This window comes from Phoxinus phoxinus (genome assembly GCF_949152265.1).
Source record: "Phoxinus phoxinus genome assembly, chromosome: 20".
NCBI classification, from domain to species: Eukaryota; Metazoa; Chordata; class Actinopteri; order Cypriniformes; family Leuciscidae; genus Phoxinus; species Phoxinus phoxinus.
Genome location: NC_136895.1, coordinates 11,502,523 through 11,521,806, shown reverse-complemented (window position 1 = coordinate 11,521,806; position 19,284 = coordinate 11,502,523). Strand labels below are relative to the sequence as shown.

The following is a 19,284-nucleotide window of genomic DNA, read 5'->3' as shown; positions in this document are numbered from 1 at the left end:
AGGCATCATACATATTAGTCAATGCTGCTTTTTGTCATGATGTTATGTTATTTTAGTATCATTGAGATAAGAATTTGTATGGCCCGGTTTGTTTTGGTTTTTAATTGTTAAATTGTACATTTTAATTTTTAGTCGTTTTAGTAGTTAGTATATTATAGTACATATATAGAGAGAGTTTGTATTAATGTCTATGTTTTTGTCATTTTGTCATTTCCTACCGCTGACAAACAAATGATGCTTGATTCTGTACATCCAGCTGAACACTAGATGGGGCAATGACGATTACGATTATTTACCCGCCACAACTTTCAACTGCAGAAGAAGAAGAAGAATCGGGGGAAAAAAACGTCGGACATAAACAGAAAGAGGGATGCTCACTTCTTAGTGCACTTATTGATATTCTGCTGACCAGAATGATTTATCAGTGCCTTTACCCGTTCATAGCCCATGCCTGATATATATAGAGCGAGTCTCAGACAGGTGTGTGCTGTAAGTATGGCATTTATGAAGCTTATAAGACCAATATCAGCTCAGATGTGTAATATTATGGCCCTGGAGTTGAACAGCCAATGCTAAAAGCTTAAACTGTTTGATATTAATCATGATCTCTAGATGTTCTAGACACTTATATTATCATAAGTATTTATATTATATAAGATTAGCTCGTGCATGGTGTTTTACACTCGTTATAATCTGTGTTTGATTAGTGACTAGCAGTTTTGGTTGTCAGGTTGGAATATACACATCTAAACAGTCTTAAAAATCTCAACCCAATGAGGGATTTCAGGACGTTTAAGGTTACTGGATTGTTCTGATATATTTCACAGGTTTGGTCACTGTTGTTTACGTACAGATGAAGTACACTAGCCTAATTTCTAAATTAAAATCTGCATGAATAATAATTATGGAAGACAGAAAGATAAAAAAGTGATTACAAAGTGATTAGGATCTTAAAATATTCAGGCTGCCATTATCACAATTAATATAAGTACTATTATTATTTTTATTTTGTACTTAGAACTCTCAGTACCTTTTTAAAGTATGTGTAAATTGTAGCAGAATATCTGTATATTTATTTAAGAACTTCTTTTATTTTGTAAAACTTAAGTTTGTTTTTAATTTTTAAACACGAAAGTGATTCATAGTAATAATTGACTGTAGTAGTATTAATAATAATGTTAAACAATATCAAGTATAATTTGAGTTCAGAGTAACACTTATGGTTTAGTGTAAAAAGAAAAACAGGTTTGGGAAACACTAAGAAAATAAATGAAAATATTTATTGAGAAATATTCTTATCAGGGTCTTAATCCGCACAAATTAAGGTCTTAAAATCGAGCAGAAAGTCTTAAATTCATAAAGTCATGGCATTAAATGTTGCTTGCGCTGCATACATTTTTGACTTGTTTTCCAATACAGATATCCTTAAATATTCTTATATCCCAATACATTTACTTGAGATGCAAAATGAAGATACGGTCTTGTTTTCTGAGAAATGTATCAAAATGAAGTGAGTTTATGCTTAAATCAAGTATAAATATTTGTCAGTGGGGTATGACCTTTTTTAACCATATTGGCAGATATTTGTACTTGTTTTAATCATAAACTCACTTCATTTTGATCAATTTCACAGAATTTGATTCTCAAGTAAATGTACTTTAAATTAGGAATCTTTATACATTTGTAGTCTGGAACAATTTTCTATTTTATTGTTTTTGCACGCAAACTAAAAGTTATGGCTATTCCCATATTCTAGTGGAATATTCTATTGTAAAATTAAATAAAAAGTAACGGAGATCTGTTTGAAGTTGTATTTTGTTAACTCTTTGTGTGCTTCCTAGACATTTGTATTTTGAGAATTGTTACATTTTTCTTTAAATCCTTCTATTTATTCCTTAAGTGTCCTTTACTTAAAAAGTCTTACATTTAAAACCTCCAGAAACCCTGTTTATACAAATTATACGTCTTTATACGTCTGTTATAGTGTACACATGTGATTTCTTATGGTGTAAAAGTGAACTGAGTGAGTTACAAATACATTATGACTTGAAAATCCTAACAAATATTGTATTTTTTGCAGATGGATGTCCCGTTCAGAATCCCCAAAAAGAAGCAGCCGTCAGATTCATGCAGTCTTGACATGCAGTCTCCTCTGTCTCGACTGCAGGACAGCAACACGCACAGGGTAATGATAACATCACATACACTAATAAACAAATGTCCATACAATCAGCCAATAAAAATTCTCAATTTACAGTTTCATCTGAGACAATAAAGCTCCTAAAAGTCAAACGACTGTAGTGTAATGTAAATCCACTCCTTTTCTCTTCAAACATTTCTCGTTCCACAGATGCAATGGGGTTCAGCCACTCTTAATGGAAGAACGCTTCACAGATCCAGTTCTAATGGAAATATGCTGTCAAAAGACGGACAGAGGAGTGAATCGGTGAGGTAAGACTTCAGATAAACCATCACTAGGTGGAGCTGTTTATTTACTTTGATACTGGTGTTTGCTGAGAACAGCTGAGCTGAAAGATTTGAAACAATCCCTAACCCTAAGTATTAAACCTAGGTTTGCAACTTCTAAGTAGTCAGACTTACAGTACATTGTAACTAGGATGTGAGCCACATTTAAAGAGCAAAATATCATTATCAATTGCGTAGCGGCTCATTTTATTTGTATTTGCGTCCATTTTTTTCTGTTTCAGACCCATCAGGCCACCCCTTCTCGGTGAGAGACCGGATCTTTCACCTGACGCACGGACGCCAGGCCGCGTCGCGCGCACCTGCTCGGATAACCTTCCCAAAGGAGCCACACGTGGACTGTTAAGTTTTAAAATGAACAAACAGCTAATAAAAATCAGCCCTGCTCGAGTGAACGGGACGCCTAATAAGGTGTCCGAGACGACCGGTTTCAGACCCCAATGTCAAAATCCCGCCGCAGGGAGAGACTTCCCTGGAAACAGCAGGTGAGAATCTGAAGCACGGTGTGGCGGTTAGTGCACATGGTCCAGAGAAGGAGATATTGGGATGATCTAGTGGGTTTTATAACATGTATGTGTATGTGTTTCAGTTGGAGACCCAAAAGAGCATCGGATACTCTTCTCTGCCATGATGAGGACCATTCGGGGGCGTCTGAAAGCTCGTTCAAGATTCGTAGAGGTACATCCATGTGTTATTTTAGTATCACTTGTATAGTATTGTAGTATTTCATAATATTTTGAATTAGTTTTTATTTTTCCCCCAAGTTTAGTTTTCATCATTTTTACTGCTGTCAAATCAATTAATCGCATTCACATCAGACATAAACGTTTTTGTTTACATAATATATGTGTGTATATGTATTATTATATATTTATAATAGATACGCAGACACACGCCCACAGACATATATAAATATAATAATATATATATACACAAACGCATGTATTATGCAGACCAAATCCTTTATGTTAGATGTGATTAATCACGATTAATCGATTTGACAGCACTAGTAATTTTCCTTAGTAACTTTTCGAAATTAGAAAAAATAGTAAACTAATTACTCTAAAAAACTAGTAAAAATTTGAAATATTGCTTTTGAAACTAACTGAAATATTATTTACCAAAAGTATATTTTGTTTCATTTCTGTTAAAATTTATTTCAATGAACATTATTGTTTTTCTTTTAGCTTTCAGGGCCGTTTACACGGCAAACTTAAAACTGAAAGCTTTTTCATGAGTTTTTGCCGTTCATTTACCCGGTAATGCCGTTTTGGGGGCCTGAAAAGTTTTGAAAAAGAGTTTCAAAGTGCAAGTTTTTGAAAACGTTACCGTTGTCGTCTCCATGTAAACTACAAAAATGTGAATTTGTCCAAATGGTGATGTATTACGTGTTCAGTCTATTTGCGCGTAGTGTTTCTTTACAAAGTGACATCGCCATCTACTGGCCTGGCATGAATAATACAGCGTTTTTAGTCGTTTTCACGGATCTGTGTGAACAGCCATCGTTTAAACAATGTTGTCGTCTATACACGAAAAACACTAAGAAAAAACGTTTCCATTTTTAGTGCATTGTTGTCGTGTTAATGTACCCTTTGTTAACGATAATGAGACCGATACATCTATGCAAGCGCTGTATGGCAGTGCAAAATGCTTTTAGGCTTCTAATAAACGAGCAGAACCATTTTGGTTTGTAAGGTTTCTCTTCTCATCTATCGGGTTAATTCGGTTTCACTCTTTTCTTGGATTCACATTCAATCTTGATTTCCCAATCTAGATTTCACTTTCTCTTTTCCACCTTTTGAAAATGTATTTTATTATATATATATTATAAATAATACACATTTATATTTATAAATAATACATATTATGTAGTAAATTATATTTATATAAATATATAATATTGATTTTTTAAATATATACTTATATAATTGTGCATGTTAATAGAACATAATAACTAGTACACTATATATATATATATATATATATATATATATATATATATATATATATATATATATATATTAATGCTATCTACACCTTGTATTATATATGTTTATATAATAAAATGAGTATTGTTTTGTATAATTTATTTGACGTTTTTATGACTTGGCAACCACTTTAGAAATGTGGCACTGAGTTCTGCATGTGCGGACCACAATCTTCAGAAAATAAAAGTAACCATAAATTAAAACTAGAATTGACCTATATACTGATTCTTGCCAAACACACAAACATGATATAGCACAACTGTTCCTGCGTAATTCAGAACAAGACTTTGGTTTCTCCCTAATGAGTTGGATCGTTAAACCAAATAAGCAGTTAAAGTAAACTGTAAACTTTGGCTGAGATATCTGATGTAGATTATCAAGAAGCTAATGAGGGAAAATGCTCAGTTTTTGGGCTTTGCTAAGTCCCTGCATCTCTAAGTGCCTTAATGATCAGCTTTGTCTCTCTCTTCTTTCCCTCCATTGTGCTTCGGGCGGTATGTTTAACATCTCACAGCTGTCTCCTTTCCTTTGACCCTCCTTCACTCCCTGCTCTACATAATATTGGACGGCACCGGAGTTTTCCTGGCTTCGGATCGCTGATAAATAAACAAATGCTTAACTTTATGGATCTGTTAAAATGGTCCTGCTGCTCTCTTTCTTGCTGGCCCTCTCGCTTATACTCGGTCTAGTTCCACGTCTCTGGGGATTTTGGCGATTTAGCCCCGTTTCATGGCTGATGTGACCTCCACCAAGGTGGAGGAATGATATTTGCTCAATAAGGCCATTTTATATGTACTGGAGAGTGCGTAAAAGTCGTTAGGAGAAGGTTATGTGCTGCTTGTAAAGTCCTAGAATTTTCTTCTTCTTTTTTATACGATTGAACCAAGTTCTCTATCATTCCATCTTGTTAGGCCTGGATCCGGGGCAACTGGAGGCATGTGGGCTTTTCCACGAGGATGAAGAAACGGAAGAGACACAAGGCAGTTCTCCGGCGACAGAGACATCGCGGTCGTCTACTCCAGAGGACCTGGATCACGTCTCGCACGCCGACCGCAAATTGAAGCCCACAGGTTCTGTTTGTGGCATCTCTGAGGTGAGACGGTGTTCTTGTCATTCAGTGAAAGCCAGTCAAGCCCAGACCCCAATAAAGTACCTTTCTATGGTGAAGTCTTAGCTAATGAATATTAATTAGATACTGGTGTTGTTTACTGGAGCATCCAGTCGTGTTACATAACCAGTAATCATGAATTAACCATTGTACTCAGGCAACGTCAGTTTGAACTAATTTATATTTATGATCCAGTGTTATAACATAATACAGTTCATGGTAAAGCCTTAGCTCATGAATTTTAATTAAGGCTAATTATGTCATAGCTACTTGTACAATGTCATCAGTTTGAATGAGGTCACGCTTAATTTGCATAATAACCTTCCTGGATCACCCTGCCGTGTTACTTAACTAATTAATATTCATGAACCAAACCTTCACCATAATAGGACTACATGATATATGATTCCCTTGCTACATGAAAAATTAACTATGCTGCAGTCTTGGTTCATAAATATAAATGAGGTTATCCTGAGGTTGCCTCGTAAATTTCCAGAAGTGTGTAGTTCATATCCTTGATTTAATCCTTTACCATAGTAAGGCTCGTAAATATTCCTTGGGTCATAGCGTCCTTGGGACACTGGCGGTGAATTTACAAATCCTACCATGGAAAAGTCGACTAATACATATTTATGAGGTCGGACATTGCTTTTTAATTATCCTAGAGCGTCCAGAACAATGTCTTGGCATAGAAATGTCAATCAGGTCACACTGACCATCCAGTCATGTTACCTAATTAATATTCATGATGCATACCTTCACCATAGAAGGATTTGAAAGGACTTCAAGTATTGGCTCATAAATATGTCATACTGATGTGATGTTGCCTCTAAACCCTCCAGTCCTGTTACTTAATATTCATGATCTGAGCCTTTACCATAGTACGGCTTCTTAAATATCCGTTAGCTTGTAATGGGAACTAATGGCAATATTACAAATCCTACTATGGCAAAGTCTTAGATCATAAATATTAAAGGGATAGTTCTACCGTTCAAGTTGCTTTGTAGCCTTTCTGAAGTGTTCAGTCATGTTACCTAATTAATATGAAAATTTTAGATATTTCAAAAGGAGCCTTTATGCCATCTGTAACCCCTTTATTCTTTGTTGACCCTTGCATTTTGACCCCAGAATGCAGCAAGCAAAAACAAGAATGGAAATGTGTCGAATGAAGAATCTGTTTCCAAACCGTCCAATCATGAATCTAGCCTCCATTCCGGCCGCAACGTTCAGGAAGCTCAAACTAGGTCCTCTGGAGAAAGAGCTGCCACCTCCGTGCCTGTTAAAAAAGACCTGCTGGTTTCCCCACCAGAGGCCAAGAGCAAAGACCCCTTTGGGTCTGTTTACAGCAACAGATTGAGGAGGAAGCCCCAAGGTTTCTGCAAGACCTACAAGAGAACCAAGCCCAGCTCCACAGAGCCAAGTACGTTTGTTTGTTTGTTTGTTTTTTCATTCGACTCTTTCCACCACTTCTCAAACATTGAGGGCAAACTAGCCTTATTTAAACTTTCTTACCCTCCAGGGCGCTGGGTAGTTCGTTTAACAGCTTTTGCATGCTGTGTATGCCAGCTTACCCCATAAACACTTGAAAAAAGTGAACTTGCTGCCTTTGCCTTTAATGGAAGACGTGTTTCTTAAACGCACTGATTGGCAGAGGCACCAGATTTGTTCTTGGAAATGGTCAAAAGGTCAAAATAACTCCAACCAACTAGATATGTACATTTTCTAACAAAAATGTGAATGTTGCTTGCCTGTGCAAAACTCGTAACCACAGGGAGTTTCCAGAACTTTGTCGTGAAATTGCTATGGTGATCTGGGTGGTTGCTTACTTGTCTTCAAGTCAAGTCTTCATGACATTTTAGACCCCAGATATGACTTTGGTTTAGGGGATTGTTAACATTTATAGTTAAGTAATAATAATAAATACAAATAATAAGAAAAAAAATGCACCAAAATTACATTTATTCTGACAAATGCGATAAGCTGATAATATTTTTTGTTTTGTTTTGGGCTGTTATGAAAATTCTTAAGTATTGTGGCTAAAAACTCAAATCAATAAATGTTACAAGTAAATTTAGGTGTCACAACATTATAATTTACATTATAAAAATGGATATTCATCTTGAGATTTGTCAAAGATCCATTTAACAGTGTTATTAAATTATTAGTGTTTCTAAAGATGAACTTAGATTTGGTCATCTAAATGTAAAAATAGGGGAATTTAACATGCACAATTACATTTTTGATTTTGATAGATTCTATAAAAAACATGTCTTGATTAAGAAATACAGATTGTATGTGAGTGTGAGCGTAAAAAAAAAGAGTGAAACTGAATTAACCTGGCAGGTAACAAAAGAAGCCTATTTCTGATAACCGATATTGTACAGATTTATAGTGCATCCCTAAATAAATTAGTTAACTTTCAGCAATGGACGAAGTAGAATTTGAATAAAGAAATTCAAATTGAGTGTGAACCTTAAATAGAAAGTGAAACTGAATCAACCTAACAGATAACAAAATAAACCTATTTCTGATAACTGCCATTGAACAGATACATAATTAGTTATAATGAATAATTTGTTACATTTATATAGTGCTTTACATATGGAAGGGGAAATCTCCTCAACCAACATCTAAATATATAGTATATAATAGGGCTGCGCAATATATCGAATTTATCGAAATATCGCAAATGTATATATCGCAATATCCATATCGCAACAGCTTGCAATAAATGGGGTCATGAACAAAAGACAAAGGTTTTTTTTAGCTTTAATAAGTATCAGGATATATTTAATTCATACAGTGAAAACTAAGCAATCTTTTATTTTTATATTTTATGATTCAGTATCTTTTATTAAATAAACCTAATGTAGGATAACCTGAAACCCTGTGGTTTACACTGATGTTAAAATAACACTTCTTATGCTACAGTAAAACACTGATGTTCACTTTCCGACGTTATAAGGATGTTTTCTTGTCATAAAAAGAATGTGAAACACATGTAGGTTATATCATTTTAAATATATTTTAAAGATAATTTAAGTTTATTTTACACACTTTAAGCATTATCGTATCGCATATCGAATATCGCATTATTTAAGGAGTTATCGCATATCGCATTTTTCTTCAATATCGCACAGCCCTAGTATATAATGCATCCCTAAATAAATTAGTAAACTTCCACCAATGCACAAAGTGGAATCTGGATTTAGAAATGCAGATTAAGTGTGAACGTAAAAAATAGAGTGAAACTGAATTAACCCAACTTGTAAAAAAAGAATATATATATATTTTTTTTTTTCGAGACGGACGGTCCCATTGTACTTGGAGGTGGCGTCTGTTCTGAGCTGTCATTGGATGAAGGATGACCTTATAAAGATTAATGTCTTTAAGTGTGAGGTGTGCAGAATAGCAGCATTCACTCTCACAATCTAGATTACTACAATCCTGACCTCAAGGTCTGAGTAAAGCCCATTACACCTCTGTCTGCTAGACTAGAGAGGAGCGCAGATGTACCATCCTCCTCCTCATGATCAGCTAGGACTTGCTCATTCTAAACTCTTTATCCCCTATTATGGTTGCCTTTAAAGGAATAGTTCACCCAAAAACGGTAATTCTGTCATTAATTATGCACCTTCACATTGTTCCAGTTCTTCTGAAGTCATACGATAGCTTTGTTTGAGAAACAGCTTCGTTCTTCACTGATAATCTTCTGTTCCAATCTGGATCATTAAGTCAATGAGTTCACTTTTGTGAACCATATGAACTGATTCAATGAAAAGATCTGGCCTAAAATAATTATTCTTTCAAAATTTCAGTAGTTTTTCCTCCAATCCAATCGTATGGCTTCATAAGACTAGTTTTATGGTGTTTTTTCCATTCTTAAAAGCTTCAGTTCACATTCATTTTTTCCTCTAGTGATGATCTGACAAAGAGGATTTGAATGGATTGATTCGAACGGCTAACAAATGTCCACTTAGTTTGCAAATATGTCCAATTCGAGCCATTTTTAATGTAGCAAAACCAGATGGGCAGCATTGAATTTGTTATTGTTTTCTGATGAATTGGTAGACAGGAAGAGGAAGGGAAAGGAGGTGAAGGATGAAAAAAAGAGAGAGAGGATTACCCATGTCCCCGTTTCTCTCCCAAAGCCCATTATGGGACCCAGCCAAAGAGAAGCTTCTGCTAAAGAGAAGAAGAGAAAAAGATACATACATGGTCCAAAATGAACACTCAAGCGCCAAATGCAAGTAAAAATTGGCCGGTATCTTTATTAGAAACATAATATTGAATTGTAAGAACACAGTGTAAAAACGATCATTTGACCCTCGTTGATGTTAATCATGTGAACTTTTCAAATACACATACAAACTGTTTACTGAAGAAAACATCTGTCAAGACTCGCATTTACCTCATTGGAAAATGTAGCATCAGAAGTTTATCTAGGAGGCCTGAAGTTTGTTTTTTCACACGTGCGGTGTGGTCCAGAAGTCTGAGACCACTGCTTCTATTCTTCATTCGTTCCTAATTTAATATAAAGAGTTTTCATCGCGAATTATATCATCTGCATATGATGTGCAAAACCTTTTGATTCGTGTTTCAAAAAACATCATGTTCTTCTTCGATGGAAGCAAGAACATCTGACCTCTTGTTCAAAGGCATTTTAACGGATAGTTCTGGTCCTTGCTTCTAATTGGTCAATCTCTTTCACCTTCAGTCGTGCTGTCCAGCGATGAGGAAGGAGCCGGCGAGATGGATGACGTCTCTGGAAGTTTGCAAGAGCAGCGGATCTCTGAGGGGATCAGGGACGCTCAGGTAACGGATAAAGAATAGGTGTCGATTTAAGATATGTCCGTATTCAAGTTAATGACTGTGTGTAACGAACAGTGTTTTTATTCATTTAGCACACACTTGTATAGTTTATTACAAAAGTCCCTATTTATTTGACAAATAGTTCATTTATGAATCAAACCCAGCCGGGATGCTAAACACAAGTAATATCTGGTGACATTTATTATTGACACTCAACAATTAAAGGGTTAGTTCACCCAAAAATGAAAATAATGTCATTAATGACTCACCCTCATGTCGTTCTAAGCCCGTAAGACCTCCGTTCATCTTCGGAACACAGTTTAAGATATTTTAGATTTAGTCCGAGAGCTTTCTGTCCCTCCATTGAAACTGTATATACGGTATACTGTCCATGTGCATAAAGGTAATAAAAAGATCATCAAAGTAGTCCATGTGACATCAGTGGGTTAGTTAGAAGTTTTTGAAGCATCGAAAATACTTTTTGGTCCAAAAATAACACAAAATAAGACTTTATTCAGCATTGTATTCTCTCCCGGGTCTGTTGTCAATCCTTCACAGTTACGCTGCTGGCGTAAGACGCTGATGACGTGTTATCTGGTGCGCCCGAGCTTCATTTATAGACTGAGGGAAACGCACGCTGTAAAAGTGTCTCATCCGCGACATGCACATTTACGCACCATTAAAAAAATGATATCCACGCAAACAATGTAGAATAGCTTGAATATAGCGTGCGTCTCCCTCAGACTGTAAACGAAGCTCGGGCGCACCAGATAACACGTCATCAGCGTCTTCCGTCAGCAGCGTCACTGCGGAGTCCTGAACGCAGATTCACAACAGACCCGGGAGAGAATACAATGCTGAATAAAGTCTTATTTTGTGTTATTTTTGGACCAAAAAGTATTTTCGATGCTTCAAAAACTTCTAACTAACCCACTGATGTCACATGGACTACTTTGATGATCTTTTTATTACCTTTATGGACATGGACAGTATACCGTATATACAGTTTCAATGGAGGGACAGAAAGCTCTCGGACTAAATCTAAAATATCTTAAACTGTGTTCCGAAGATGAACGGAGGTCTTACGGGCTTAGAACGACATGAGGGTGAGTCATTAATGACATTATTTTCATTTTTGGGTGAACTAACCCTTTAAAGTGGCCATAATTATACATAGACTTTTACAAAGTCTTGATTTTGCTTTTGGAATCTATTAGAATAGGTTTTCATGGTCTTATTGTCCAAAAACATTATTTTTCACATATTTGACATTGTTGCAGCTCCTCTGTCTCTTCCCAGTCTGTCAGTAACGCTCTGTTTACTTCCTGTCTCCATGAAGCCCCTCCTTCTGAAAAGCTCAATGTGCTCTGATTGGTCGACTGGACCAGTGTGTTGTGATTGGTCAACTGTTTCGAGCGTGTTTGGGAAATGCCACACCCTTGCCATAACCACGAGTTTTAATACACTACTAACTAACTCAACCAGGCCTCGCCATTTTATTTTGCGTATTACTTAAATAACGGATATTGTGACGTGTTTGTTCCCAGAAGAAAACTCAAGACTAAGGCGTTTCAGGGAGATATAGAGAATAACTCCTTTTGGAGTGACTTTTTGCTTCGTAATTTTGCAGAACGCCAACATTACACACAGCTGTAAATGTAAAAAAGCATAATGGGTCCTCTTAAAAATTCCACCTACCTGCCAAACTCATTAGGCGAAACGTGTCAAAAACATGTGAAATTAAGCCCATAAAGTGTGGGTAAAGTTGTTTTATTATTTAATTTTAGCATATTTACATTTCTCATACATGATATAAACAGAATATAAAAATTATTATTAAAAAGAAACTGAATGCATTAACATGTTGAAAATAAACACGTTTACATTGAAAATAAAAGCATGTTGATAGTTTCTATTGTCTTTCAGTTTACGATTTAAAAAAGGTAGAGGTTGGTAGGAGTCTCTCACCAAGGCTGCATTAACTCTTAGCAAAAATACAGTAAAAACAGTTACATATATCAGAATATTAGTCATAAATATTATTATGATTTAAAATGCGTACATTTTTTATTTTAGAATTTTTTATTTTTTTATTTATTCCTGTGATCAAAGTTGAATTTTCAGCATCATTACTCCAGTCTTCAGTGTCACATGATCCCTCAGAAATCATTCTAATATGCGGATTTGCTGCTCAATAAACATTTCTGATTATTATTATCAATATTGAAAACAGTTCCGCCACTTAATATTTTTGTGGAAACCGTGATCATTTTTTTACAGGATTCTTTGATGAATAGAAAGTTCAAAAGAACGTTTATTTAAAATAGAAACCTGTTGTAACATTATAACTGTCTTTACTGTCAGTTTTTTTTTTTATCAATGTAATGCATCCTTGCTGAATAAACGTATACATTTCTTTCAATAAACAAACAAAAAATCTGTCTAACCCCAAACTCTCTAACAGTAGTGAATAAATACTTTTCTGTCGCAGAATAGCTCATTAATGTGGAATCATAAACACGGTACATCATTTATTGATCTTTAAATGTCCCCATCAGTGTTATCCTAACACACTCCCGTTTGTGTGTAACTCTTAATTTAAAGAAGCTTTGAAACCATGCCGAAGAATCATGTACATCTGTCTTTTGAAGTCTAGATTTCTTCAGTATGGTTGTGGAGTTTCCAGTTTGTCTTACTACGATTCACCAAACTCTTTCAACAAATGTCCATTGTCAGAATGGTTAATATTATTTAGGGTTCGTACAAGGTGCTTAAAGGTGCTTGAATTTGACTTTTTGAAATTGAAGTCCTGGAAAACCCCTGAAAACAGCCATATTCCTGAAGAGGTACTTGAAAAGTGCTTGAATTATTAAAAATAGGGATGCATCGATACCGAGCTCATGTACTCGCACTCGTAAAAAGCTCTGATACCAACAACCGATAGGCCTACTACCAGGCAGCGTGTGTAGTAACAGATAGCTGTGCTGCGCAAGCTGATAAGAGAAAAAATCATGTAAAAACGCCCGTCTTGGCGAGGATCCTAGTAAACAAAGTCGGTTATCTCAAGTGAACGTAGCCATGTTCAAACGGGGTCCGTGCGTTCGGTCTTAAAGGGGCAGCAGTTTAATAAACCGGGAGCTGTGTTTTAATGTTAATAAACAAAGGACAAATAAATTACTCGCTGCTTATCGATATCGGCGAGAACCAAAAATGAAAGTATCGGACTCGTTCTGACACAAACCGAAAAAGTGGTATCGGTGCATCCCTAATTAAAAATAAATATTCAAAATTGTTGTTGAAAAAATCATTTCAATGTCAAAATCATTTCACGCAAAATGAATGCTGCAGCCATCTGAGATATAGAGCTATTTCGCATGGCTATGAGCATGATATTAAGTATATGATAAGTATAATACAACTTTCATTCTTCAGGTCAATCATATTAATGAAAAAAAAAAATCTGTTTCAATATCCTTTCAATGGTTAAGGGATTTCCCATGCCTGACAGCGCTGGTCAATGGATTGATCTCTATGAAGTGAAACATCAGATACCATCATATATATGTCATTTGATTAAAAGAACGAATAATAAAGATATCGTTTGATAAGTGCTGATTGAAGTCCTTGAAATCCATAAAAGTAGTGCTTGAAAAGTCCTTGAAAGTCCTGGAATTTCATTTGACAGAGTCTGTACGAACCCTGATTATTTGTCCGAGCTGGACACGTCTTCGGTTCGCATTGTTTTTCGTGACAGGTGGACAAAACCATTGTGGTTCTCCGGAATGAGAGGCTTGTGAGTTTGGAATGCAGCATTTTGGATGTGCGCTCGATTCTGAACTCGAAACGCCTTTGAGAGAAGCTTTGGGCTCCTGATCACAGGCTCGGGATGTTTGAGGTTGATTAGAGCAATACGACTCAGGTGTTTGTCAATATCAGTTAGTGTATTCACCTTCAGTTTGACATGCAGACGAAAGGAGAAACATGCCGTGCTTTTGTCTTTCAAGAAAAGCAGATTTTGTTAATTTCCGTTCCGTCCGAGGAAAATGAGAATAACTAAATTCAGACGACAGCAAGTCACTGGGGTTAAATTTACAAGTGAGACGAGACGATACACATTGGGTACTATTGGGTTCACGAGATTATATTTTTCAGAAACTATAAGAAATCTTCAATGACAGAATATGACTGGAAAAATAGTCATTTATTCGACTGGAAGTCACAAAATGGCTGTCATATTTTGGTAATCGAGTAATTGGTCAATTATTTTGACAATTAATTTAGAAATTGGATAATATTTTAATGATAATAAAGTGAATAGCCTTTAAAATGACTTGAAATACCTATATAACAACGAGGCAATAATAATAGGTTTAAATAATGTATCAAAAGCAAGTAATTTTCAAGTTTATTGAAGTTTTTACAAACTTGAGCCATATTTCTGGCCAAGTGTTTGTCTATTTACACGAACAATGTTGTAGCTAACAAGTAAAGGTCTTTTTTTTTTCTGATGACTTTCTCTTTCTTCACGCTTCAGTCTGGGATCCAGAAGAGCCCAAAGGCAAACGCAGGAGGTGAAAGATCAATGACCAAAGTAGAAGTGCCTTCCATCATGGAACTGGACTTCACCAGACTTCATTACGACACAGTCGAGGCACAGGCGAACGGGACCGTTGTGGTGAGAAAGTCTTGCGCTGATAATATCATTCGTAATTATATTCAATTAGAAAAGTGGTTCAGACCATTTACATCAGCCAGAAGATCTTAAAGGGGTCATCATGATATGACCTTTTGACATATAAGAGGTATTTATTTACTGATAAGCCTTAGAAGCTTCTTAAAGGGATAGTTCACCCAAAAATAAAAATTACCTCATGTTTGATTCACCCTCAAGTCATCCTCTGTGTAAATGACATTCTACTTTAAGACGAATACAATCGGAGTAAAAAACACCCTGACGCTTCCGAGCTTTATAATGGCAGTGAATGGCTGTTTCTGTTTTGAAGTCCAGAAACTGTTTTGAAGTTTGAAGTGCATCTATCCATCATAAAAGTGCATCTGTCCATCATAAAGTACTCATTTTTAAAACTTTATAAAGTAAAATAACTAGCTTCCGATTATTTCCTAAACGATCATAACGACTTGACTTAAGTCTAAAGCGCAACTTATGCGAGTAATGAGACGAACCGCTGATATTTACGCTACGCCATAACGCACTACGATACTTCTGACGACACAAGTTTCGTAAGTTGCGCTTTAGGCATAAGTAGAGTGAGTTTGGCCGGAAGCTAGAATTTTACTTTGTAACGTGTTAAAAATTTAAATTTTTCTTACACTAATGCATCGCTTCACTTCAGAATGCCTTTATTAAACCCCCGGAGCCGTGTCGAGCACTTTAATCATGGATGGATGCACTTTTGACTTTAAAACAGAAACTGTTTTAAATAAATATATATTTATATATATATATAACTCCGATTGTGTTCGTCTGAAAGAAGAAAGTCATATACACCTAGGATGACTTGAGGGTGAGAAAATCATGGGCTAACTTTCATTTTTGGGTGAACTATCCCTTTAAAAATGGATCATTTCAGACAGAGGGTCTGGAAATACTAGTTTCTCCGCATATTTGTTTTTTGTGAAAACTTTATAAACATTATAAGTGAACCTCAAGCAACATTAAAATAAAAAAGGTACATGTCATGACCCCTTCAGTTCTCTTATCTGGTGGATCTTCGAGTTCCCTCCGGATCATTTTCCAACACATGCTTCCAGCTCTTTCGTTCAGCACATTGGCCAATCACGCAGTCTGATTTTTGTTGTTGTTTGTTTAATGAAGGACATCTGTTATTCCAGTATTTTAATTGGCCGGTCCTGCTACAAACCACAGAACAACAGCTAGTCGACGTCGGTCTGCAGATGTGATTAAGAGACCAACGAAACCGTTGTTTGCCAGAAAATTCCAACTGTTAAACCCCAAACACTGCAGAGCGGCAGAAAGCCGTTTTTATTAGAACAACAACGATGTCTGTAACCTAAACTGGCCCTGACCGTGGAGAACAGCACCGCTTATCACTGTTTGTCCACTAATGCTTCAACAGGACATGACACAGTGTTATTTTCAGGGTTTTTTCTTCTCTCTTTACAAGCCATTAGGCAATAGTTAAGGTCTCGTGAAGGGGGCCGTTTGTTTAGGATGTGTTTATCGAGCGAGGGCTGTTTGTAGCCAGGAGGGACGTGTGTGTTACGCGTGGATCTGCTTAACAGGTCACTATCTCTTCCAAAACCTAGAGAGATTCCTCTATTTACCACGTGAAGCCTGAACAAATCCATCTAGAAATTAAAAACCTATCTGTCTATTAAACCTTTAGAAAAAGATGACTTTTTTTTTAAAGTAAATACATTTTTACGTTCATATATATATATATATATATGAATGTAAAATTTTGAAAGATGACCCAAAACTGTGAATCAAGGTGGTCAACAAACAAGATCAATATGTAAATAATATAATTGAATACATGTGTTAAATATGTATAATAATATAAAATGTGCATTATTGTGAATAATAAAAATAGTATATAAAAATATGATCTTAGTAAAAACTTTCCAAGATCTAAAAAATGCTGGGTTGTTACAACCCAAATTTGGGTCAAATATGGACAAACCCAGCCGTTGCGTTAAATTTTTAAATTAAAAATGTCAACCTAACGGTTGGGTTCGTCCATCTTTGACCCAAATTTGGGTTAAAACAACCCAGCATTTTTTAGTGTAATAATAAAAATAGTATATAAAAAAAATTATCTCAGTAAAAACCACCAAAATGGCGGATAATAATAATAACGATAATATTAAAAATAGTATATAAAAAATATGATCTCAGTAAAAATCATCCAAGATGCTGGATGGTAAGACATTTTTTTTTAAATAGATATGAACTTATCCAAAAAAGACGGTTGACAAAAAGTAAGATTTTTTTATATATAATGTGTTACTACAGATACACACAGTAGTTAAAAATAATAGTTACAATATTTTTAAATAAAAACATTTTAAAACTATGTGATTATCAATCAATTCATGATTCACTGAAGTAATTTTTGCCAATTCAAATTGATTCAATTCAATGCGAATTCCATGTCATCATTAATTGGCGCATGTAAAATAATTGATTTATTTTTCATGCAAACTATATCATTTCAACAAATTGTGCATTTTTGCCTTACAAAAACAAATTAAGATTTAAAAGTCATATTTTAATATAATATTAAATATAGGAGTTTTCATTCATATCAAGAAAATAAATGCCTTGTTACACACATCTATATTTAACACAAATTTGGTCTATTCTATACATTTCTCCTGCTTCATGTCGAATATAATGCGTATAGTTTGGCGTCGGTTGTGTCAAGCGTTTGTTGTCTTCATCCCAGCCTGAACATCCTCTGCTCTGGTTTGTGTTCATTGACTCTGTTCTTTTCTGCTTTCCCATCTGTGGCAGAACAACAGCAGAACGACTCTTTTATATCGTCAATCTGTTAAATGGACAGACTTTGTAGTCTGGAGTCAACGGCTTTTGTTGTCCCGTCCGTGCTTGGCTTTTCTCTTAATGCAATGTTTTCCCTCTTTCTTTTATAGATCACAGATGAAGGAATCTCTGTACCACTGAAAGGTATTTACAAGTAATAATATGGTGTTGATGTTTTTTAGAAAACAAATTATAGGGATTGAGAAATGAGGAGAAAGAACAACCTAGAAAGAAGAAACCTGACCATCAACATCTGAGTTAATAAATACTTTTGAAATAATGAATCGATCTAAATACTAAATAGCAATTAACAATAATACAATATAAGGCTAATTATAAAAGTATGTAATAATTAATAATATTTATTATACTTATAATTAATATTTAACATATTTAATGTATTATTAATTGAATATATTTACACTGAATTGTATACAATTTAAAAAATATCTATTTTAAAAATAACTTTAAAATGAATATTAAATAATACATGTACAATTGAATTGTTCAATTTCATTTAAATGTATTTATATGATAATTATTTGATAACCTAGTTACATCCTATTCATTTAAAAATATTTTTCAAAATGATATATCAAATGGTAAATGTAAAAAATATATATAGTTTAATTATAAATATAAAATTATTTAATTTATTTGCTAAAATGCTTACACCTATGTAAAAATAAAATGTTTTAATCATTTATTTAACTATTATTCGATAATATATTTACTTCAAGTTATACAATTGAAAAATATATATTTTAAAATAAATATATTGAATAATAAATGTAAAAACACTACAGTTATAGTTTAAAATGATAAATGTAAACAGTGATTTAATCATTTAATAGTTTATTTAATAATTATTTATAATTATCAAATTATATTTTTTAAAAATACTTTAACTATAAATGTGTGTGTGCGCGTGCATGCGTGCGTACGTGTGTGTGACCATTACTGTAAGGACTAGCCTAATTCATTCAGTCTGGTGCTCAAGCTGGGAAGAGTGTTGAAAACTAGACCCGTCTAAGCAGGTGTTTCACATTATATTGTACGACACGTGCATGTTATCAAAGAGAAGAGTGAGTTAGGGCAATAATGATTTACAATTTAAACATCCAGTGAGCATTTCTGATGATTTATATATAGTTTTTATATGCAAAGGCTGCCCCGTGTGGCGAAGAAGAGTAATTACACCCGACTCGCTCATTGGATCAGCGTCCAGCAGACTGCAGAGTTCTTTGACCCTTCACCCTCTTTTGTCCCGGGTGACAGCTCTCCTCAACTGTCTGTGACCCTCTCTCTCTCTCTCTCTCTCTCTCTCTCCCTCCTCTCGCTTAGTTTCACCGTTAAGACGGCTCAGA

The 19,284-nt window shown here is 34.9% G+C and overlaps 2 protein-coding genes across 3 annotated transcripts in view; one reads left to right on the top strand and one right to left on the bottom strand.

The window, feature by feature from the left end:
* The window catches only part of LOC306987803 (uncharacterized protein), a 96,319-nt gene that overhangs the window by 68,324 nt on the left and 8,711 nt on the right, over positions 1 to 19,284 (bottom strand). The window lies entirely within an intron of this gene.
* The window catches only part of senp7b (SUMO specific peptidase 7b), a 34,546-nt gene continuing 15,520 nt past the window's right edge, over positions 259 to 19,284 (top strand). The window contains exons 1-10 of one of the 2 annotated variants that reach the window (XM_079592373.1): positions 259 to 480; positions 2,081 to 2,185; positions 2,351 to 2,451; positions 2,709 to 2,969; positions 3,074 to 3,162; positions 5,384 to 5,565; positions 6,709 to 7,000; positions 10,298 to 10,395; positions 14,927 to 15,067; positions 18,028 to 18,061. In XM_079592373.1, coding sequence (XP_079448499.1) covers positions 448 to 480; positions 2,081 to 2,185; positions 2,351 to 2,451; positions 2,709 to 2,969; positions 3,074 to 3,162; positions 5,384 to 5,565; positions 6,709 to 7,000; positions 10,298 to 10,395; positions 14,927 to 15,067; positions 18,028 to 18,061 — 1,336 coding nt within the window. In that variant the 5' untranslated portion in view covers positions 259 to 447. Of the gene's footprint in view, positions 490 to 2,080; positions 2,186 to 2,350; positions 2,452 to 2,708; positions 2,970 to 3,073; positions 3,163 to 5,383; positions 5,566 to 6,708; positions 7,001 to 10,297; positions 10,396 to 14,926; positions 15,068 to 18,027; positions 18,062 to 19,284 lie in introns of both variants that reach the window. The other variant, XM_079592372.1, reaches the window with a different exon arrangement.